Source organism: Heterodontus francisci, chromosome 6, assembly GCF_036365525.1.
Source record: "Heterodontus francisci isolate sHetFra1 chromosome 6, sHetFra1.hap1, whole genome shotgun sequence".
Classification (NCBI taxonomy): Eukaryota; Metazoa; Chordata; class Chondrichthyes; order Heterodontiformes; family Heterodontidae; genus Heterodontus; species Heterodontus francisci.
This window is the reverse complement of record NC_090376.1, coordinates 69,278,364-69,303,240: the sequence shown is the minus strand read 5'-3', so window position 1 is coordinate 69,303,240 and position 24,877 is coordinate 69,278,364. Positions and strand designations below refer to the sequence as shown.

Genomic DNA, 24,877 nt, shown 5'->3' with positions numbered 1-24,877 from the left:
CTTACATTCCCCCCTTGTCGCAACTGCTTTCCCCAGACGGGAGAGTGAAGGCGCGTGAGTGCCGGCCACCGCTCTGAAGATCGTGGCCCGACCATTAAATCACAGGTAAGTGTATTTAAATGTATGCATTTTATTAGTTAACATATGTTAATCCAGGTCCCATTGTCCAGCGGCGGGGCACCACCATGGAGCCTCGCCGCTACGGTGAAGATTGGGCCCGGCCCTCCCAGCATCAGGCTCTGTGGCAGGTCACTGCCAGAACGATCCTCTGCCCGCCCCACCCCATCACGGATCCTGATGTCAGGGGCCCTGTAAAATCCAGCCTGATAACTTCAGAGGCCCAGCAATGAAAACTGAATGTCTCACACAAGTAATTGTATGAGCTATTGTAAGGCCTGTTCAAGAGTTTCATCACCATGGCTAAAAGTATGGAGGCGTCTGGTACCAGCTTGAGTGGTATCATCTTGCAAGGCATTATCCTTCTACAATGTACCTTGGAGAGTTGGTCACCTCCATGGATTTATCAGCCAGTCCCTCCGTGTTTGCACACCTTTCAGCTTTGGTGGAAGCTCAAACAGCTGCCACGCAGACTCTGGGTTCAAATTTCTGCTCCACCTTGGAGAGGTAGATTTGACCTTGGACAGATTGGTGGAGCAGGTGGATAGAGGCTTTCAAGGAGTTACTCTTCATCTGCACTTTGCCCTCTCACAGATTAATGGAAGTGATGAGTACAAAACCAATGGGAATGGCAGTGGTACAGAGGGGGTGACGTATATTGATCTCTCTCAGGATGTCACCCAAATGCTCCTTTCCACCCTCTCAACCAGTACTCAGTATGATGCCAGAAAGCCAGCTGGGCCAGACTGCCCTGACAAAAGCCAAAGTGCAGAACTCTGCAGCCAACACCTCTCACACTCGAGCACCCAGGAGTCATCTCAAGGCTCCCCTTGAGCAACAGCTTTCCACCCACTCTGGTGAAGTCATTGAGGAAGCACCTTGTAGGGGCAGTAAGTGAGTAAGCCTCCTGTTAAGAAAGGCACCATTGGCTGAACACTCAGATTTCAGGAGATTTTAGTTCAATCTGCCATTTGTAATATGGTGTATGGTCCCTTTTCATTGCAGCTAGTCTGCATTGTTAGAATGTCAATGATACAGAAGTTGGTTTAATGGTTTGACTTCTTTAATGCAGAATGAAGGGAGAGATGAAGGAATAACAAGAACTGTTAATGCAGAATGGGTTTTAGTCACTTTTCAGATATGTATTGAGCAGATCAACAAACTTTGCAATGAGTGGCTTACCTCCTAACCCATCAAAGCCTCTCCACCATCTACAAGATTCAAATTCTAAGCGCCATGGAAAACTCACCAGTTTGCCTGACTGGGTACAGCAGCTCAAAATCATCCAGGACAGAGGAGTTTCTTTGTCCCCTGCCACTAGACTCAATATTCACCACCAGTGCACTGTGGCTGCAGTATGTATGATCTACAGGTTGCACTGCAGGAACTCACCAAGGTTACTTCAATAACAACTCCCTCTCCTGCAACCTCTACCACCAAGAAGCATAAGGACAGCAATGTCATGGGAACACTATCATTTGAAAGTTCCCCTCCAAGTCACACACCTTGCTGGCTTGGTAATTACCATTCTTCATCATTGGATCCATATCCTGGAATTTCTTATCTAACACTATCACTGCAAGGACTGCAGCAGGTCAAGAGGGCTCAGTTTCACCTTTGCAAGGGAACTAGGCATGGATAATAAATGCACTAATGCCAGCATCGACATCTGGAGAGCAAATATTTTAAAAAGCTTGCATTCCTCAAATTGGAGACTCTGTCTAAAGCTTATGGAGAGAGGAATGCGACCAGATAGCTTCAGCCCATGGTAATAAAAAGGAGCTGCTATAGAATAACATTGCCAGTTATGAAGCTAGCTAAACATGAGCCTTGATTTTACCCCAACACCTACCCCGCCCCCCTCGCCCCCGCAACCTGACAAAAATGGAGATAGAGGGGTTAAAATTGTGTCCACCTGCTGCCACTTTTGCTCTCGAGTTTCAGGAGGCATATGAGGCTGAGGGCTTCATAAGTATTCAAAAGTCAGGGCCTGATGATGTGATCACAGTGCCAACTACACCCGAGAAAACTGCCACAGATTGGAACATGGGCTGGAAAGAAAAGTCCAATTTCATTTTATTTTATTAAACATTTCCTCATGGGCCAAAAGAAGGCCTTGGGCCTCCCTGACCTGGGCTTCCCTTCCTGCAATCACTCTTCCCATCGCTTCCCTTGCCCAGGTTCTACCACGTTCCGGCCCCGGAGGCAGCTTGCTGCCCCACAATTTTCTGCTCCCTGTGCCTGCCAGTCATGGTGTCATTCCACTGGTTTCAACAGGAGTCCAACAGTGATGAGACCTGAGGTTAGGATGGCCCAGGCTTCTAACTGCTCCCAGCTGTGCAAGCCTATCGCACACCCGTACCACCACCCTCCCCAAGCTAACTCGGGGCTTTACATGTTTTGTTACAGCCACTATTCCTTTGTTCAGTTATTGTTTCATAAAGTTGCTTGGTAGTCAAAAGCGAAGTCAAAGTCTAGTGCAATGTTACCCTGCCACCTTCCAAAAGCAACATGGATCATAAAATCACCCACTGAAATAAAGTATAATCAGTATAAATACCCAGAAATATTTTGTGAGGTAAATGGGTCAGTTCCACTGAAATTGGGATCCACAATAGGAATATGAGGGTTAGATTCACAATTAAGAATTAACATGCATGAGTTATGATGATAATTGGGGGAACAAAGTGGACTGTGTACAGAAAGCAAATAAAAAGTTTTGAACAGAAAAGCATTTCCTTAGTTGCATTCACTGGGGCCAATCCTATTTTCTAACACAGACTGAACCTGTTATAAGTGATATTCAGCAACTCTAGTTAGTCACCACACAATTCTGCTCAATAATGACCTTTTTAAGTCATTTCATTTTATTTTATTGTGCAGTAGAATGTAATTTGGTGTTGAACAGCTGAATGCCACTATTATCTGTGTGGGTGATTAATGATAGTGTTCCTTCCTGCATGTGGACTTGTTCAGAATCCAAGGTTTTGACCAAATGTTCAAATTGTAGTAGTATGACTACCGTAAAATACATTTAATATATTATCTGCAAAACATAAAAAATGCAAACAGATAAGTTTGAGGACATAATAAATTGTATGATGCAAGTGGGAAATCGTTTTTATTCTACAATTTTCGATTAACTTCTGTGACCAATTGTTGAAAGTATGGACTTGTGGGGATAAACTATTATTAGCACCTAGTTTTCATCTGGAAATTAGTCAGTTGTATGTGGGACTGGAGATGGAAAGTAATAATTTGAATAACTAACTATGATGCTTCACAAAGCAGCACTCAACAGAGAAATGTACATGAAAGGATTATTGCTCTCTACAGAGTCTAGATTGTTGTCTGTAAGTAGATGTTGTCTCAGCAATGCATCCCACTGTTACTCAAATCATGTTCCACAGCAGTAAGTTGCCCAATGTTATAACAAAATAAATAGCAACCAGAATTGAACAAACACTGAAGCAAGAATTCAAATATAACTAAGCGTACCAATGCTCTTATCCTTGTGTAATATTTAACTTGAAATATTAGCAATGCTCGCAAAAACTCCTGTGAAGATTATTGGTGCAGAAATCACTCAAATACCATGAGGAGAAAGTGGATAGCTAAATATCGCTGTAAACCAAAAGGTCATGATTTTTCTTTTTCTGTAAAATATATTTCTACGATTTTAATGCTTACCTGCTATTTTAAATACGCATCTTTCCTTACTGCCCGACTATGGATTAATGCCTGGTGCATAAGAAAGCTGGAATCTGCACATATTAGATCTGTGCAGCCCATTTTTATTAATTGTCCACTGCGATTCCAAAACACTGCACCACAAAGTGATGGAACACATATTTTGTGCCTGTGATACTCCATGTTTTGAGTTCAAAGTCTCAACTGTGCTGTTCACTTTCCCCAAAAAGAGAAAGAAGTACAGATGAAAGGACCAAATCCCCTTGATTGCTCTTGTGCTCCTCCATGTGTCTAGATTGAAAGCAAATTAGAGATGTGGCAGGTTTTTATTTTATTCAGTAGGTCCAACAGTATATACAACATGGAGAGGCTCAATGCGTAGAAGTATCTGAAAATAACATTTTAAACATTTAAAAAATATATATATTTTATTTAAAACAGTCACTAAATTTATTTTGAATATAAACATTTTAAATGCCTGGAACTAGGATAAATAACAACAATAAAAGTCCTGATAAAGGGTCTCATCCAAAACATTACTTTGTTTTTCCTTTCCAATGGTGATCAACCTGCTGTATAGTTCCACCATTTTGTTTTTAGCAAACATCAAAGGATGTCTAACTGCAGTTAGTTATCTTTAAACTGTCCACATCATGTTTTTGCAGAAGTTACAATGCAAGTAGACTGTGGTAAATCTCACTATGTTTACGATTTAGACTTTAAAAAAAAACTTGGGTAAAGTTCCGTACAAAATGCTACTAGTTAAGCTTAAAGCGATGGGGGATTCAGGGTCCACGGTAGGAAACAATGAGTACACATTAGAGGAGTTATGCTGGGGAGGCAGAGAGTTGCAGTACTGAGTGGGCTAGGTGCTGGAATTGATACTGTTACCAATTTATATAAATGATCTGGATTCAGAAACATAATGAAATGTGATTAAATTTGCACAATATCAAACTTAAGAGGGCCAGTGAAATTGAAAGAGGCAGTGCAAAAATTTAAAAAATGAGTGGATTAAGATATGTTAAGTGGGCAAGAACATTGATAGATAAAATTTAACACAGACAACTCAAAAGTGCTACACATAGGAACAAAGAGTAGACAAAATGCATACTCCACGAATGGTGTTGCAATAACTACGGATGAAGTTGAAAGAGACCTAGGAGTTCTGACAGACTCAAATGTTCAACGTGTCCAACTAATGCAATCAACAAAGCAAACAGCATGTTATATAAACAAAACAGTACAGCACTAGTCAGTATGGAACTAGTGATCAGACAGTATAGTGCTCTAGACAAAGGAACATGGGGCAGGAGTTCCCTGTCGGAACTCATGGCTGGGCTTGAGTCCGAATGCATCCCCTTCCAACTCCCTCCTCATCAACACAGTTCACATGGAGATAGTTGCGTCTCTGTTCTTCCTCCTCCTCATGATCATCTTCCTCCTTCTGTGTGCCCTACCCCCTCCCCACCTCTGTGGTAGATCTGTAGGAAATGAGGACAAAAGCTAAAATTTGAATTGTCCCCTTGGCATTAAGGGAAAAGAGAAGAGGTGGAAACTCATGGTTTATGCAGTGCTTCACAGGAATATCAGGGTGATAGTGTAGGCGCTCAGTAACTAACCTGGCACCAGCAGTATACCCCCAACCTCAACACCTCCCACAGCAAAAGCAGAGTGCCTCTCCGTGACATCTATAACCTTAGCCTCATAGGGTGTGAGGTACTTAAGTTTGGCGATACCGCCTCATCATGTCAATTTGTCCTGCAACAACTCTGGTGAAGTTGAAGGCTGGCAGCTAAGGAATGTGTGACAAGTTCCATGGGAGAGATGATCTAAGAAATGTGGTGGTATCAGCCTTTCAAAGTACTAAAAGGAATCTTAGAATTGTGCATGCAGGTATTTACTTTTAGGGGTGATGGGTAGTCATACTGTTATATCACGGGTTAGTGACCCCACACCCCCACCACCGCCCCACAGAACCAGAGTGCATTGTGAAGAGTGCGTTGCACAGTTGTTACTTTTAGAGGGTGAAGAGTTTACACGTCCCCAGATGCCCAAGAAAGAAAAGCGACAGTGGCAGTGTGTTACATTGCTTGCTCTGGACATGTCACTTCACGTTTTGCAGCACTATTCTGCAGCTCAAGGAGTGAGAGCTATCATCAGTGGTAGTGGCACCTCTATCCAGGTGGCACAAGTGATATTTCTAGCAGGTCTGCTGCCACAGACACCCAGCAACCTGTGACTCCTAATCTCAATTTCTTGAGGGATTGTTTGCAGGTCAAACTCTGTGAAATCGTGGCATCTTCTTTGCTGCCTCTGTCCATGCCCTGGTCCCTTCTTTAGCTCTCTGCGTCAACTGGTCATGTGTAAGATATTCTTGAAAACTGGCACAAAAAGATTCATGAGATATGCAGTCAAGCCAGCTGGCAGACAAATAAGTGAGCCAAACAATGTTGTTTACTTACCTGCTGCACCTCCACATGCTCTTGCAATAGTCAGCCAGAACAGGCTGTTTAAAAGCTGCACTCTTAAATTTTGTACACCCCAGCAGATTGCACAGATACAGGGTTTAGTGGAAACCATTATTCAATTCAAATGAAATAAAAACAGAAAATGCTGGAGAAACTCTGCAGGTCTGGCAGCATTCATCAGATCTGATGAAAGGTCACAGACCTGAAACGCTGGGCTGAACTGTCAGGTCCCACTGGGGTGGGAACAGAGGTGGGCAAGGGACGAAAATACCTGTGCTGGTCAGCGTGCCAGTTTCCCAACACCTGCAAGTTTCACCAGTGTAGAAAAGAGAGCTCATTAAGGGTCATGTTCTGATTTTGATGGGGTGCACAGGCTGCATGTGCTGTCTGGGGCAGACCAGGTGAATGAGGGTGGACAAAGAACGGGACCCAGTCATGGTCACTCCAGGGAATTAGGTGGGCCCATGAAAGGGTGAATGGCGCAGAGGGGGACTTGGACGTTGGCACACAGGTGCCATCAGATCAGCGCAGGTTGCAGGGAGAGTTGGCGGTAAGCGCTCAGTCAGTGCAGGGAGTCATCACCTTCCTGGCATTGTGGGGCAATAATAGAAGGGGGAACGGCTGCCAAACACATTTGGTGGGGGCCACCTGAGCACACGGAAAGCAGCAGCTGGCAACAGGGACACGACTCTCAGATTTTGGGTCCAGTGGTGATGAGGAGCAACACCCTCCGCAGGAACGCCAGAGCCCTAAGCAACAGGTGGGCAGAGGGCAGAAAGGACATGGAGGCCATACCCTCAGCATTGGATCTATCGGCGAAGACGGAGCTACCTTGAGATGATCAAGGACTGCGGAGACTGCAACTCTCCAGACAGCTGATCACAGAGATCTGTGCTCTCGTTGCAGAAGACCTCACACCTTGCAGCACTGCTCGCCATGATCTGCCCTGTAGTCAAAGTCATTCTACCCTTGAACTTCCTCTCTTCTGGCTCCTTCGAATGATCACCTGCAGACCTTGATGGCATCTCGCAAACAGCTGCACACCACTGCATCTCGCAGGTCACTGATACCCTATTTCTGAGAGCTGGACGGTACATTCAATTCCAGACAGCCATGGCCTTGCAGGTACACAGGGCAGTGGGTTTCACCTCCATCGCTGGATTCCCCCTGATGCAGGGCATCAACAATTGCACCCATATAGCTATGAATGCACCCAGTGACCAGCCAATCAGATTCATCAACAGGACTTGTGACCACAAGAAGAACCTCCTCCATGTGTGCACTCACTTTCCTGGCAGCTGCCATGACTCCTTCATCCTCCAGCAGTCCAGGCTGCCGTAGTTCTTCACTCCACTCACCCAAACTCCGTTGATGGATTCTAGAGGCCCAGGGATATTCCTTGAAGACATCGCTACTCACCCTTCTACGAAAGCTTGAGACAGAGGCACAAAGGCGATACAATCGAAGCCATCTAGGACAACCACTGAACAGGCCATCAAGCTACTGAAGATGCGGTTCTGGTTCCTGGAGTGATCAGGTGGTGCTCTGCAGTACACTCCTGCAAAGGATTTTCTCATCATGGCAGTCTGTTGCGCTTTCTACAACATGGCCCTCCCGAGAGATGTGGACCTTGAAGAGAGTTGGGCCCTGGAGGGACACAGCTCACTGGAGGAAGAGGATGAGCAGGACATGGAAGAGGAGGATGAAGATGAGGCAGAGGGGGAGATACAGAACACCAAGGTGCCCTGGCTGCACAGGGAGATGGACAGGCCAGCGCAGGGCTCAAGAGTCTCGTCAGGATGCCATCAACATCAGGGATCATCTGATTCAGGCAGGTTTCAGCTGAGTCATTCTAACCCAAGAGGAACAGCATGGTATAGAACCGACTCTGAGCTGCCTGCGCTAACACTTCTATGGAAGACGCAGCCTGGAACACGTAAGCTCTTACCACCAATGAAGGATACACATCAGTCCAGAGGTTTCACCATCACCGTAGATGGACCCTTACTCGTCTTCACATCTCTTTTCTTGTTCCACCATTAATAAAAGGAGGCTCAAAGTGGCTTCTTGTGTCAATATTTACATGGTTCTCATAAAGGAAAACAGTGCACAGTTACAAATAGAAGACACCCCAGTGACTGACTCTGTGTTCAGACTGATCCAGTGGCCTCCTTGCTTGGACATTTCTATGCAGTGCTCCCCTTGTAGCCTTGAGGAGCCGGAGGCAACCTGCTCACTTGTCCTCGAGGTGGAGGTATCCATGGGGGCACCTCTAGAGGCTGCTGCACCTGCATCATTGTAAGGCAGCCTCCGTCACTGGGCCTAGCTGCAGAGATGCTTCCTCCGTCAGAGGGGCCAAGGAGGCCGATGATGATGATTGCACCCTGTAAGGTCCTCCTTGGTGTGCCTCAGCCCTTGGCTGGCGCTCCAGATGGCTGGAGGGGAGCAACAGCTGGAGCCCAACTGGCATCCCTTCCAGCGCCACTGAATGGTCAAGGCTACAAAATGTGGAATGCATCCTGTGAACATCAGTGCGCAGATCCTGCATACACTCCAAGTGCTACTGCATATGCTCTCTACGAGATTGGCCACTATCTCAATGGAGAAACTCATGTGTTCCAAGCCCTGAGCCATGGCGGCACCTGAGCTGGATGGACTCCTCCATTCTCAGCCCATGACCCCGCACTGCCTCAGAGAACTCCCACATGTGGGAGCACATCTACTGCTGGGCCCAGCTGAGCAAGGTTGTGTCTGTCCTCCATCCTCCGATGGAGACTGCCCACAGCTGCCTCTGCCTCTTCCTCCTGCACACTGGTGCCATGTTCATCACCCAGTGCACCCTATCTAACCACATACGAAGACCCACCAGGGTGATTATCTGCACTGGTGGAAGGTGCACTTGTGAGGTGCAACGGTGCCTTTTCTGAGCTCTGCTGTTGCTGTGCTTGGCCTGGTGATGGTGAGGGAGTTGGTCTCAGTGCCTCAATATCTGCACCTGTGGGAGACACCAGAAGAGATCATGAGAACTAACCTTGGAGAGCAGAAGCCTCTGCATCGTTAAGACTCCCCAGTGTAACTCAGTGTTTGGTATGCTGCTGGACAGGGTGGAGTGCAATGCACCCCCTTAATGAACACAGTGCACTCTTGAATCACCATCTCCACCCCGGATGCCCATTTCACCTTGCCAGACTTTCTCGTGGTCTGCAACCCTGGCAATGTCCATGGCTTCCTTCTCCATACTGGTGATAACATGCAGGTAATTCCACGTACCATCTGGGCCCTCTTGCGGGCATTATAAGCCCGTTTCTCTTCCAAAGACAAAAGAGAGTATGATGAGGCATTGCTGGCCTCTATGGCCAATGCCAGCTGCTCCTATTCATTAGAAGCTGCATATGTCACTGCTGGAAGGTCCTCGGCAGCACTATGACTCTGAGCCATTCTGAGGGTTCATTAAATACTCTGGGCACACACTTCTCCCATGTTCAGAAGCAGCATACAGCCTCAGGTTCCTCAGCTGATGTATCTGTTGAAGGGTGAAAACCCAGAGGCCTGGGGGTTGGGAGCTACACTCACCTTGCCAGAGCAGTTTAGGTCATTAAATCTCTACCTACACTGGAGCCTATTTCTGCATGCCACCCTCCTTTTGCTGTCTGTGTCAGCTATCCCCATCCAGGCCTGCTTAGTCTGGGTGGATGGCCTCCTCTTGCCATCCTCCAGGAAGAGGACCTCTCTCCTCTCTCTAATGGCCTCGAGGAGGACCTCTAAGTCTGCATCTGTGAATCAGGGGGCTGCCCTGCCCCGGGTTCCAGATCTCTGCCTCTCCTGAGACATTCTAAGATATTCCAAACTGAAGGTAGTGAAACTGTCTGTTTAAATCAGGCCCACACTTCAACAGTCTCTCTGTTTCCGCCCTTGTGGCCGCTAATTGGCCACCAAACTCATCTCCAGGTTAATTAAGGGGCATCTCCGTGAAAATTGGGGTCGGTGACTGTTTCCCCCGAGGGGCAGGCTCGGGACCCAGAAATGGTCCTGACTTCCGTTTCCCATTCCCAGAAAGAAAATCCTGCCTGTTAACTCTGTTTCTATCTCCACAGATGCTGCCAGACCAGCTGAGTATTTCCTGTTTTTATTTCAGATTTCCAGCATTTTAGTATTTTATTTTTGATATACCAATGAGTTGGCTCAAGAAAATTAGCAACCTTTTCCAAGGTGTAAAAACGGTAAATTTGCCTTGATGAAATTCCCCCTTTCTGGCAGTGTCAAGGATCTTTCTTTCTTTCATATGTGTTGCACCCACAATATAGTTGTACCCAGAGCATGTGCCAGAAAAATCTGCCCCTATATTTGATTCCAGCTGACGTGATATCAGCCTACCAGGGGCCACATCACTGAATACTTAAGCTTAAAAACTAGGTAAAAGTGACTTCTTTTATAAAATGATATTTCCTTCAAGACGTGGTGTCCAGTTCTGCTGGGAATGTTACACTGTTGGAACCCAGTACCTGGTTTTGGTGCAGTGCGAGCTGAGCTCTGAGTTACAGTACTCAAACAAATAAAGAGAACAAAGAACAGTACAGCACAGGAACAGGCCATTCGGCCCTCCAAGCCTGCGTCGATCTTGATGCCTGCCTAAACTAAAACCTTCTGCACTTCCGGGGACCATATCCCTCTATTCCCATCCTATTCATGTATTTGTCAGATGCCTCTTAAACGTCGCTATCGTACCTGCTTCCACCACCTCCCCCGGCAGCATGTTCCAGGCACTCACCACCCTCTGTGTAAAGAACTTGCCTCGCACATCCCCTCTAAACTTTGACCCTCTCACCTTAAATCTATGTCCCCCAGTAACTGACTCTTCCACCCTAGGAAAAAGCTTCTGACTATCCACTCTGTCCATGCCACTCATAACTTTGTAAACCTCTATCATGTCGCCCTTCCACCTCCGTCATTCCAGTGAAAACAATCTGAGTTTACCCAACCTCTCCTCATAGCTAATGCCCTCCAGACTAGGCAACATCCTGGTAAACCTCCTCTGTACTCTCTCCAAAGCCTCCACGTCCTTCTGGTAGTGTGGCGATCAGAATTGCACGCAATATTCTAAGTGTGGCCTAACTAAAGTTCTGTACAGCTTGCCAATTTTTATACTCTATGCCCCGACCGATGAAGGCAAGCATGCCGTAAGCCTTCTTGACTACCTTATCCACCTGCGTTGCCACTTTCAGTGACCTGTGGACCTGTACGCCCAGATCTCTCTGCCTGTCAATACTCCTAAGGGTTCTGCCATTTACTGTATACTTCCCACCTGCATTAGACCTTCCAAAATGTATTACCTCACATTTGTCCGGATTAAACTCCATCTGCCATTTCTCCGCCCAAGTCTCCAACCGATCTATATCCTGCTGTATCCTCTGACAATCCTCATCATTGTTCGCAACTCCACCAACCTTTGTGTCGTCCGCAAACTTACTAATCAGACCAGCTACATTTTCCTCCAAATCATTTATATATACTACAAACAGCAAAGGTCCCAGCACTGATCCCTGCGGAACACCACTAGTCACATCCCTCCATTCAGAAAAACACCCATCCACTGATACCCTCTGTCTTCTATGACTGAGCCAGTTCTGTATCCATCTTGCCAGCTCACCTCTGATCCCGTGTGACTTCACCTTTTGTACCAGTCTGCCATGAGGGACCTTGTCAAAGGCTTTACTGAAGTCCATATAGATAACATCCACTGCCCTTCCTTCATCAATCATCTTCGTCACTTCCTCAAAAAACTCAATCAAATTAGTGAGACATAACCTCCCCTTCACAAAACCATGCTGCCTCTTGCTAATAAGGTCATTTGTTTCCAAATGGGAGTAAATCCTGTCGCGACGAATCCTCTCTAATAATTTCCCTACCATTGACGTAAGGCTCACCGGCCTATAATTTCCTGGATTATCCTTGCTACCCTTCTTAAACTAAGGAAAAACATTTTCTATTCTCTAGTCCTCTGGGACCTCACCTGTAGCCAATGAGGATGCAAAGATTTCTGTCAAGGCCCCAGCAATTTCTTCCCTTGCCTCCCTTAGTATTCTGGGGTAGATCCCATCAGCCCCTGGGGACTTCTCTACCTTAATGCTTTGCAAGACACCCAACACCTCCTCCTTTTTGATAATGAGATGACTGAGACTATCTACACTCCCTTCCCTAGGCTCCTCATCCACCAAGTCCTTCTCTTTGGTGAATACCTCGCCCATTTCCTCTGGCTCCACACATAGATTCCTTTCTCTGTCCTTGAGTGGGCCAACCCTTTCCCTGGTTACCCTCTTGCTCTTTATATATGTATAAAAAGCCTTGGGATTTTCCTTAATCCTGTTTGCCAATTACTTTTCATGACCTCTTTTAGCCCTCCTGACTCCTTGCTTATGTTCCTTCCTACTGTCTTTATATTACTCAAGGGATTCGTCTGTTCCTAGCCTTTACGAATGCTTCCTTTTTCTTTTTGACGAGGCTCACAATATCCCGCGTTATCCAAGGTTCCTGAAACTTGCCAAACTTATCCTTCTTCCTCACAGGAACATGCCGGTCCTGGATTCTAATCAACTGACATTTGAAAGACTCCCACATGTCAGATGTTGATTTACCCTCAAACAGCCGCCCCCAATCTAAATTCTTCAGTTCCTGCCTAATATTGTTATAATTAGCCTTCCTCCAATTTAGCACCTTCACCCGAGGACTACTCTTATCCTTATCCACAAGTACCTTAAAACTTATGGAATTATGGTCACTGTTCCCAAAATGCTCCCCTACTGAAACTTCGACCACCTGGCCGGGCTCATTCCCCAATACCAGGTCCAGTACGGCCCCATCCTTCATTGGACTATCTACATACTGTTTCAAGAAGCCCTCCTGGATGCTCCTTACAAATTCTGCCCCATCCAAGCCCCTAGCACTAAGTGAGTCCCAGTCAATATAGGGGAAGTTAAAATCACCCACCACTACAACCCTGTCACCTTTACATCTTTCCAAAATCTGTCTACATATCTGCTCCTCAACCTCCCGCTGGCTGCTGGGAGGCCTGTAGAAAACCCCCAACATCGTGACTGCACCCTTCCTATTCCTGAGCTCCACCCATATTGCCTCACTGCACGACCCCTCCGAGGTGTCCTCCCGCAGTACAGCTGTGATATTCTCCTTAACAAGTAATGCAACTCCCCCACCCCTTTTACATCCCCCTCTATCCCGCCTGAAGCTTCTAAATCCTGGAACATTTAGCTGCCAATCCTGTCCTTCCCTCAACCAAGTCTCTGGAATAACAACAACATCATAGTTGCAAGTACTAATCCAAGCTCTAAGTTCATCAAATAGTACTGAACATTATAAAATGAGTTGACCCAGGAAAATCAGCAATCTTTTCCAAGGTGTAAAGTTATTACACTCATTCCCAACACAGCGTGGTTACTCCTATATCTAACAGCACGCTCTTATTACTTCGTTTTGAAAGGTATCCATGCAGCGATAAACTGCAATAAAGGTGTGAAGCCCGGGATGCTGCTGCAGTACCTTATCCAGAGTGGAGAGAGTGGCTAAGAAGCCCCAGTTGTTGGAATGGACCATGTAGCGGGCGATCCGCGCTTTCTCCTGCTGGGGCGGCTCGGGGGAAATCTGCTCGGAACCCTTCGCACTCAGCCCTTCCCTCCGGTAAGAAAACATCCTGGAGGGGAAGCTGAGGACCTCTTTAGGACTCGGTAGTTTGGCCATGGCCCTACCGTTTCTATCCTTCTCCTGGTAGACGGCGGCGGGGTAGGAGGCTTTCCAGATGCTGCTGCTGCTCTCGAAGAGGCGGTTAGGCAGCACGTCCACCTCCTCCTCCTCTGTGGACACTGTTTCCTCCTGGTTGGTGACTGCCCAGGACACAGAGTTGACGATCACATAACCGCGGCTGCAGTGCACCATCCAACCCAGCAAGGCAAGTGAAAGCAGGGACAGCACTGTCATGGCGCCTCCAGCAAGGAAATCTCAGCCAGCAGTGCGCCTGGACCTAAACAATCTTTCAATAAAACACCTAAAAAAAGACAGCCTACACTGTAATTCAACGCAGCACCATCTGCTGGCTGAGGCAAAGCTTCTTGCACTCTTGGTATCTTTCAATTAGCAGCACCTCATATTCCAAATCGACCTGTTAAAAAGACATAATTAAAGGGAGAATTGTTGCCCTGGAAATATACCTGGCAAACCTTTTCTCTTGTGTTTTTTCATTTGCTAATCATGTGATAAAACAATTTATGTTGCATCAGGATTGCTCACCGTGTCACAAAAATGGCATACTTCTGCAAAGAAAACGGGAGGCCTTTTAGAATGGGAACAAGTTTCCTCTAACATTTAATATATATGTATATATTTGGTTGAAATGAAAGGATAGTGCATGGGAATATTTTCAATGCAATGCGTTTATACCTTCAAGGTCACGTATAGTTTTTAAAACAAAATGTTTGCAAAAACCCAGAATTTAGGATGCTTCTCTGCGTCGTCAGAGAGAAGGCCTGGGATGATGTTAAATGTATATCGGAGTCGGTTTGGGAACTTGTACCGAATGCATATTGTCACTGTTTAGGGCTGTAGTTACAGGGCCTACTCAAAGTAGGGTGGGGGGTGCACCTGTTCTGTGCCCCCATCCCACTGGTGCAGTGAACCATTATACGAGGGTGGGGACGGCTGCCTCTATGTCAGTGGTTCTCAAATTCTTTTGATTGAAGGGCCACTTTCCAAATGGGTTAGTAATCACGGATACTCCCCCCGGCTCTAAATTAGAATGCTATATAATACTCAAAATGTGGAAGTGCTGCATGTAAAGAGTGTTTTCATAATGCTTTTTAATTTAATTTAATAATGTGTAGATTATTTAGATATAGCGATCTTTGTGCTGCTCTCAACTTTCCTGTACGCACATTCTCCTCCTAGGTGAGACAGCCAGACCCCTCTGCGCTGCACACATGGCGGTTGCACTCTGCTCCGCTTCCTAGCTTGCACTGAGTCCACCTCCAGCCACCCAAGTCTGCCACCTGTAAGGCCGAACCTGCTCGGTAAGTACTTTCACATTATTTTATGGACCCTTGGAAAGTCATAGACAAGTTGGTGGAATGGGCACAAAAGTGGCAGATGAAGTTCAATGCAGAGAAATGTGATTAATTTTGGACAGAAGAACATGGAGAGACGATATAGAATAAAGGGTACTATTCTAAAGGGGGTGCAGGAACAGAGGGACCTGGGTGCATATGTGCAAAAGTTATTGAAGGTGGCAGGACTGGTTGAGAGAACGGTCAATAAAGCATACAGTATCCTGGGCTTTATTAATCGGGGCATAGAGTACGAGAGCAAGGAAGTTATATTGAACTTGTATAAGACACTAGTTCGGCCTCAGCTGGGGTACTGCATCCAGTTCTGGGCGCAAGGTGAAGGAAAGAGGTGAAGGCATTGGAGAGAGTACAGAGAAGATTCACGAGAATGGTTCAAGGGATGAAGAATTCAGTTATGAAGATCGATTGGAGAAGTTGGGACTGTTTTCCTTGGAGAAGAGAAGGCTGAGAGTTGATTTGATAGAGGTATTCAAAATCATGAGAGGTCTGGACAGAGTAGATAGAGAGAAACTGTTCCCACTCATGAAAGAATCGAGAATGAGAGGGCACAGATTTCAAGTATTTGGTAAGAGAAGTAAAAGTGACATGAGGAAAAACTTTTTCACACAGCGAGTGGTTAAGGTCTGGAATGCACTGCCTGAGAATATGGTGGAGGCAGCTTCAATTGAAGCATTCAAAAGGGAATTAGACAGTTATATGAAAAGGAAGAATGTGCATGGTTATGGGGAGAAGGGGAATGGAACTGAGGGAATTGCTCTTTTGGAGAGCCAGTGCGAGCACGATGGGTCGAATGGCCTCTTTTTGCACTGTAACAATTCTGTGAAGTCTCTACGAATCTCCCAGGGGTCCGCAGACCCCAATTTGAGAATCGCTGCTGTATGTATGTCTCAGAAAATAAAAACACATTCTCACACACGCCCCATACTAACACACACACACACACACACACACAGTAAACTTTTCTCACAGCTTCTAGCGGCTTGTTTGTGGCACATAATTCTTTAAATGACTATGTTCGATCAACCCTCCCATCAGCTCCAAAGGTTAAGGGCTAGTTTAAAAAATTGCTATTTTACTCAAAAGGTTTCCTTTTCACTAACACATGCCCTTCCATCCTCCAGCAAGCAACCTGGGCTTTCTGATTAAGTCCTGGGCAGATTAGCTCCCAATTCCCCTACAACAAAGATTAAATAATTTTATTGAGTTTTTCACCATTTGATGTTATTTGTACCATATTAGAAGATAGAATAAGGAGAGCAAAGGCCCCCAGCAGTACATTTTACCCTTCCAAAAATGTGCTGGTTTAGGCACCTTACCTGACCTAGTGTCAGTAGCATAGCATTCTAGGATTAAATTCCGCAGGAAGGAGAAATGGTGTGTGAAGCTTCACAATTGATGTTTGTGCTGACTTTTAGTTTCTGGATATGGGCAATGCTGGCAAAGCCACATGTATTGCCTATTCCTAATTATCTTGAGAAAGCGGTAGGGGACCTTCCTTTTGAACCACTCCTACCCTTATGGTGATGCTCCTTCCACAATACAGTTAGGCAGGGAATTCCAGGATTTTGACCCGGTGCCAATGAAGGAATGGTAATATATATCCAAGTCAGGATGGTGTGTGGCTTGGAGGAGAACTCTGGAGGTGATGGTTTTCCCATGCAGTTGTTGCTCTTGTTCTTTCTCAGTTGTAGAGGCAGCAGATGCTGTTGAAGTAAACTAGGATTCCTATTTACACATAAGGGGAAAGAAATGACTAACTTGGTTTACTGTATTGTAATACTCCCCATAAAGATATGTGAAGTGGAATTCACTTTTTTTAAAAAGGTGTTTTGCTGCCCTTCATCAATCCCTTCACTGGAGTCATAGGCTAAGTCTGATAGTTATCTGCCCAATGGCATAGTGTGCTGTTGACCCAAACATAGAAATGCACAAGTTACACGGAAACAGGGCATTCAGCCCAATCATGTTGGCATTTTATAAGAATGCTTCAGGGACCTTTAATAATGATACTTATCAGAATAATATAGAATTCTTAGGGAATTAATTGTATTGTGATTCCCTCTCTCTCTGTTAAGCAAGATCCTGTTATCTCTGCCAAGGACATTCTAGCACAGAGTCTGAAACAAGACATTCCTAAAGCTGATAAGGTGGGATCTCATGGATAAATGTTAAACAGAATGTCTAAGCAAGTGATGAGCCACAAGATGACTCCACATGCTCTGGACAGAAATGGGAGGGATGACTGTGAATATGGTACACTCATCAGCTACCAGAAATAAAGTATATAAACAAGTACTCAGGAGAGAAATCGGGGGTCTTCTTCAGATGGACAAGAGCTTTTCAAGGGGGAATCCATGCTGGCTCCAGCCTAACACTGTGGTTAGCTCAAGGAGACAGAGGACCCCGAAGAGACCACCAACACCTTGCCTGCCTCATCCATTGGAAAGACAGCCAACACCGTTCTGCCCAGCTGTATAATCTGGGATCGGTAAACCATTCAATTTATTATGGGTTTGTTATGACCAGGTGAGAAAGGGGTCTAGGGGTTCCCTCTCAGCCTTTGCCTGGTTTGACCGTAACAGGGTTTTAATTTTTAAAACACTTTTTTTAGCTCCCCATCAGTGAATCCTTGTTCACCGCTCTCCAACTGTAAGACAAAGAAACCAACCAGACAGGCTTTCTTAGATTTAAATAAGAAAGGTGTAAATTTATTAACCTTAAAACTCTAATTCGGTTAAAACTTCTATGAATATGCGACGCGACCAAGCTAGCATGCGATAAACACACTCATAGATAGAGACAGAAAAGGAGCAAAAAAAGGAAATGTTTGAAGCAATAACTGGAGGTCATTTACTGTCATTTGAGTTCAATGTAGAGTCTTTGATTGCAGTTAAATCTTGCCGTTTCGTTGGGGCCCAGTGCACGCTTTCAAACTTGTTTCAATGTAGGAGTCTTCTCTCTTGAGGTTTATGTGACTTCAGTGGATCTGGAAATTCATGAGAGAGAGAGAGACCTTTCTTTTGTCTTCAAAGCAGTCTCTATCTTCAAACTGTCCTGTAAGCACAATTCAGACCTCCAAGTTGGCCAGCAGGTTAACCATGTAACTAAGTTTTTTCAACAAACTCTCCTGCGTTTTGTGGGTTCTCCATCTGAGCAGCCACCCTCAGTGGGAGTTGTGGGGGGGAGGCGCAGGTGGGTGGATGGAATGCTGGCTTGTTACACATTCAATGTCTGGTGATCAAAATCTATTTAGGTTACTTGGATCAGGGAGCAGTTCCATTGTCTTTTCCCAGGCAACTGTCTCTTAAAATGCAAATTTTTCCAGCCACTGCTGATCGGCATATCATAAGGAACAGTTGACAGATAGCCTGGCAGAGAAAACAGGTGCACCTGGGGTGAAAGATATCCTGAGAATTTTAGAGGAGTATGATGGGGTTTATGAGTGCATTCTCTGTAGGCTCCCTGAAGAGGTTCAGAAATGCAAACTTAAGTTCAAAAAGGGCCGGAATAAACTGGCCTATGGGGCACATTTATGTACCTCACAGTTAAATAGAAAAAAACAAGAACTAAGCGAGCAAGTGGATAAGTTACAAAAACAAAGCAAAGGTTGGCAGAAGAGCATTGTCATCCTGCACAATCAGTTACGCTGGGAACAGGATGCGCATGACAGTGCGTGTTAAACAAGAAAAAAGCTAGAGCAGATACTGGAACAAAATATTGAATTACAGACAGAAAATACTAGACTAAGTGAAGAGTTAGACGATGCAAGAGACGCTTTGAGGGAGTTAGTTCAGCAACAAACTGTCACGTCCCCTGAAGCAGACCATGCACAGTGTTTTGCTAAAATCTGTCAACTCCAGGCACAAATTGGCCAACAACAGGCAGTAGTGGCTGCTGTCTCCAAAATGAGAGCAGGTGATCCTGGCCCTTGTTGGGACAATATAGTTGAGAACCTCACCACCTCTGCTCCACCTCTCCGATAAAAGACAGACACGAAAATACCAGTCTGTGTGGTCACATGAGCCAGGGCCACAGGACAGGCTAAGACTAAGACAGTGGAGGGAGTGAAGAGCATCCTCGTCCAATGTGATCAGAGAAGAGATCACAACTATGCACAGGCTGCTTTCCCCCAGCAAGGTTCAGGACCTGAGGAAAACATTAGGGATAACAGTAGATATGAGCACTGACACCCTCCTCCTTGTGCCAAAATGGGAAATCTTTAAGACCTCACGCCCAGAGTTAGCGGGCAATAACATTCAACAGATTCTCCGAGCTGCATGTTCCCTAGAGTTAAAACAAGAGATGGACCAAGACACCATGACAAAGACTCAGTCAAGGAAATGGAGGCTGACCTACGTGGGGCCCTAGGGGAAGAGAACATTGATTTCCACAAGGTCCTAGTTAACATCAAATTGGCCTCCACTGGAAGTCTGGGTACATACGCAGAGAGACTCCATGACTGTTACCAAAAGACTCGAGATGGGGTGGACCAGGAAGACTATGTTGATACATATTATGATACTCATGATTTTAAGAGCCTTTTCCTGAAAGGACTCCAGCCATTAGTCCATAGTGGGTTGGGCATTTATAACACTAAAACAGTGACCTGGGATGAATTGATAATCCACGTTGGTACAGTCTGGTGACACCCAGGTCCGTGGTAACCTCCTTTGAATGGCTGTGAAAGCTAAGGTAGCAGCCATCGAAGGCCCCTTGCCCAGCCAGGAATCTGGACCACCTAGAATCCCGAGGAGAAGGAATGTTCCAGTGCGTTGTTTTAACTGTAACAGCTTGGGTCATTATGCTTGCGACTGCTGTAATAGGCGCGGGGGTTGGGGGGGGGGGTTGCGATCTGACAGAAATAGTAAGCCTTGTTTTCCTCCTACTCCTCCAGAATTAATGTGTCAATGAGTCCCAACTGTGCCAAACAGCGATTAGAGAGAATGGAGGCAGCAATAGAGGCCATGCAAATCAGTAACAGAGCTTGGCGGTTGCTGCGGTACTTCAGGTACCCAGGCAAATAACTCCACACCTACTGTGACTCCAGCAGGCCGCCCAAAGAGAGGTGGTTTCCTCCCTCCAATATGACAGTGGTGGGAGACCGGTAGTCTTCACTGTTGATACCAGAGGCCGTGCATTCGCAAACCATAAACATGATTGTGGAAACATGACCAACCTCAAAGATATTAGCAGACATGCTCCTATGAAGCAGTACCCTTACACAATTGAGAGTATACCATATATTTGAGCCATATTTGAGTCATTGTTAAAGCAGGGTGTTGTTCACAAACATCAGAAACTGAAAAATCAGTTTCAGGAAGAAGCGAAACAGTTTGGAAACAATTAGAGTTGAATCTAAAATACTGTCTTCCCTGATGCAAATGTTTTCATTTGAAGTTGATAATGTTAAGACTGATTTTTGTTCCTAAGGATATTGTCATAAGAGTTATTATTTTTTTCTAAAAAAAAATTAGGAGGTCTGTGTGCCTTTAAGATCTGTTGCTACTTTCTGTGAACAGTGACTGCAGAGACTTGTGGAATTTGAAGTCCAGGCTGCAGAGCAATTTGTATCTAAACAATCTGAAGGTTTTATGATTGTTTTGTGACTCTTCGTGTTTGTAAAAAAGTTTCAGTTCTGCAGTGAGAGAGACCAGAGGGAAACAGTGTATTTTGCTGATAGATCAGAGAAAAAGACCTATTCTCTCTGAAAATAAGTTCTGAATTTTAAGTGTGAAAGAGACCAGGGAGCTGTGAGAAGCTAAAAGAGTTACTACTAGAAACTGGCCAGAAACAGCCCTGCGAAAACTCTTTCTCTTGAAAAGTAGTTCCTGTATCAAGTAAAATTCTAATCTTTTCATGAAGTTAAAAGAACGTTGAAGGAATTGCAAATCTAATGTATGGGACCTAAAACCCTTGATTCTGTTTATGCCTGAAGACAGGAAAACACCCAGAGGAAAGAGGAATTGCTACACTCTGTGGAGAAACACTGCTTTGGAGAAAGAAAGTGTGTGTTTTGGGTGTGGCAGGTTGCTGTTGCCTCCAGTCAAGCGTCCCTGCCTGAAAAGTGAGTTGTATAGTTGTTGTGCTCTGTGGGGAAGCCTCCTTTGCTGAGAGTACGTCCTGTTGACTTTACCAGCCTCTCGATCCTGTGGGTTGTGGCGGGGGGGGCCAGTAAAATACTTGTGGGAGGGGCCCGCCCGCGACACACAGAAAGCCCTGTCTCACATTACCGGCAGCGGCAAGGCCTGCCTTCATTTAATGCATTAAAATAAATGGTAATGAACTTACCTGGACTGGGCGGCCGTCCCACAACTATATTACGGGCACCGGCCGCAACTCGTGCGCCTTCTGAACTCCGTATGGAGTTCCGAGGCAAGACACTGGTGGGGAGGGGGGAGGAGTGAAATTATCAGGGTGGGAGGGGGAGGAGTGGGGAAAACTATTCCTATTGGTTGTGGGGATGGTGGGAAGGGATTGAGGGTCAAAGATGCTGAAGTCGGGGGGGAAGTTCAGAATTTCAAAGTGTTTTTTGGGGACAGGTCAATTTATGTGTTAATTACACAGTGGAGGGGGGGTTGGGAGAGGGGATTCAAGGTTAAATTAAACCTTTACTCAAATTTTTATCAAAGCGGGACCTTTAAAGATGTGAATGTAACTGAAAGGCTTGAAGCCTTTAAAAATGGTGCCGGCACCTGCGTGGTGGTGCCGGACGCCGTTGCTGGAAATGCAGTGACTGCCCCGTCCCCTCCATTTAAATGAGTCCCTGCGCGAAATATTGCAGGGGCTCAGGGATGGCGCATCCGCACAGGATGCTGCCACCATCAGAGTGCGCCACCGCGAACTACGACGCACTCATAAAATTCAGCCCAAAATGTCACAGCATGTTGGCAATTTGGACTAAAGGCTCTGCCTTTTCAAAGAGTTTTGTTATTTGTTATCTTCCAAAACGAAATGTTTGAAAATGGGGAACATTTCAAAATTATCCCAAATTCCAACAACAGTGCTATTGGCTGATAGGTTTTGTCAATGTACAATTTGTTTTACTGCCCCAAAAGGAACCTCGTTTTTTGGGGGGACTATGTTGTGAAAGCAAAATTTTAAAACCACCAAGCCTGGGCACAAGAAATTGGAATTGATAAACAAAATTACATTTATATGAGTGGTTATTGCAAGCACTCAAAGGGAAAATTTACCTGAAATTTAAGGGGATAATCAAACTTTCATTCAACAAAATAACTTATGGAAAAACCACCTAGAGGTGGTTCCTGAGTCTCAAAAAAAATGAGGTTCCTTTTGGGGGAGAAAACAAATTGAACATTGACGAAACCTGTCAGCCCAACAACACTGTTGTTTGAATTTGGGATAATTTCAAAATGCTTGGAACATAAAAGGTCATCTAAAATAGAGAACAAACAAACAAATGGGTTAATAACTGGCAGCACTGGGAAATGTATGATTTTTGATCTAAAGATATTATGAGACTATTCCATTGGACTGTAACGTTCCTCCAGGGCTGATGAATAAAATAGAATGGTAATGGGATGCCTCACTTAGAGTAAAAGATAGAGACAGGAAAATCACATCACCAAATGGGAATTTGAAAAACTCACCTCGTGTGTGGTTCAATGGAATATATCAATTTGGTATCTCTGTACGTTCTACATTCAGGAAAGTGTAGATGAGACTTATAAATTGATAGCTTTCTCTTAGAGATGTCTGTGTCCTTGCCTATGGACCTTTTAAGAAAAATGCATGTGATAGTCTGGCCACTACCCGAGACATTGGGACTTTGCAGGGGGAGATAATCAGAAGGCTTCAGATAGACACCCCCACCCCTTGATCTTTTGATAAGATCACCCGAAAATCCTAGAATGGCTTTTATCAGATGGAACTTGTGGCATGATGTTGGGATACTGATGTGAGTGTGCAGATGTGATTTGTTGCATGTGAAGTAACTAACATGCAGAAATGCATGTTTCTTCATGAAGAACGGGTCTCAGACATGCTCAACTACTTAACAGGACACCATGGAATAGTTATTGTGGTCAGTAGAATGAGACAACATTTTAAATCATCATACTCTATAGAGAAACTGACCTCAGGTACCTGTCGGAGGGAGTAAAATTGTTGGGCATTTAACGCAAAGAGGGATATGGAGTCTAGATTAAGATAATTGAGGGCCAGGTTTAATACTTGGCAAGAAGGATCCACAAGATGAATACAGGTAAAATGAGAGCTGAAGAATCTTTTATGGCCGTGCATGATCTTTTGTTTGAACCATATGTATTTATGACATTTTACTGGAAAAGTTCTTACATTTATTCTTGGTGGCAGCTTAGAAATAGTTAGGTTAGTCATGGGCCAATTGTGGGAAGTCAATAAAGTTATTTCCTTCTCGGTGGGGGGGTGGGGGGGGGGGAGGGGAGAGATCTGTAAGAAATGGGACCTTTTAATAATACTTTTCAGAATAATATAGAATTATCGTGGAATTAATAGACTTAGTATTGTGATTGTATTTCTCTCTCTCTCTCTTCAAAAAGATCCTATGGCAGGCAGCCAGGATAACGTAGGCCTGTTATCTCTGCCAAGGACAGTGGAATGTCCCAGCAAGCGATGAGCCACAAGATGAATCCGTGGGCTCTGGACAGAAATGGGAGGGATTACCTTTAATATGATTAACGTGGTACGTTCACCAGTCACCAGAAATAAAGTATATAAACAAGAACTTGAGAGAAATCAGGGATCTTCTTCAGATGGACAAGAGCTTTTCAAGATGGATTCATGCTGGCTCCGACCTAACACTTTGATTAGCTCAAGAAGACTGAGGACTCTGAGGATTGAGGACACCACCAACAGCTTGCCTGCCTCATCCATCGGGGAGACTTCCAACACGTTCTACCCAACTGTATAATCTGGGATCGGTAATCCATTCAATCTGTAACGGGTCGTATGTCTTTTCTGTCTATTTAGCTTATGCATCATCATATTTAAACTGCTACCTCTTAAAGTACATCATATCTAATGTGTTGCTTCTTAATAAACTACTTTAAAATCACTTATGAGTTCTCGACCATCTGTGACTCCTGAGCCTAAATCTTACAGTTTGCTTGGGATGCTTTACTACATCAAAGGTGCTACATAAATGCAATTCGTTATTGTAGCCTATACATGAATAAATAGCCCTAGTTGCATTAACCCTGCATTTACACGACCTGCTGAAAGGGGGGTACCTGGAAGACCTGCATCCCACTGAATGTTCTTATATTCCTTTATCTCCTTTTCTTTCATCCACTTAACCAATCTAATCTTGAATATTGACATAATTTCTGCCTCAGCTGCTAACAGTCAGCTCTTTGTGAAGAAGCTTCTCCTGCTCTTTGTCCTAAATCTCTTACATTTCAATCTTTTATCTATGGCCCTCCGTTAATTAATAGGAAGAGTCTACCTCCATCAACCCTATACCATCTTTTTATA

The 24,877-nt window shown here is 45.0% G+C and overlaps 1 protein-coding gene and 1 long non-coding RNA gene across 4 annotated transcripts in view; one reads left to right on the top strand and one right to left on the bottom strand.

Annotated features, from left to right (window-relative positions):
* The window catches only part of creg2 (cellular repressor of E1A-stimulated genes 2), a 30,833-nt gene extending 16,482 nt beyond the window's left edge, over positions 1-14,351 (bottom strand). The window contains exon 1 of one of the 3 annotated variants that reach the window (XM_068033857.1): positions 13,830-14,351. In XM_068033857.1, coding sequence (XP_067889958.1) covers positions 13,830-14,264 — 435 coding nt within the window. In that variant the 5' untranslated portion in view covers positions 14,265-14,351. The remainder of the gene's footprint in view (positions 1-13,829) is intronic. The other 2 variants (XM_068033855.1, XM_068033856.1) reach the window with 2 other exon arrangements.
* An 880-nt stretch (positions 14,352-15,231) lies between these two features.
* Positions 15,232-24,395, top strand: LOC137370978 (uncharacterized). Its single transcript, XR_010975152.1, has 3 exons — positions 15,232-15,349; positions 21,339-21,467; positions 23,944-24,395. It is a non-coding gene; the product is annotated as an uncharacterized lncRNA (long non-coding RNA).
* Positions 24,396-24,877: the final 482 nt, after the last annotated feature.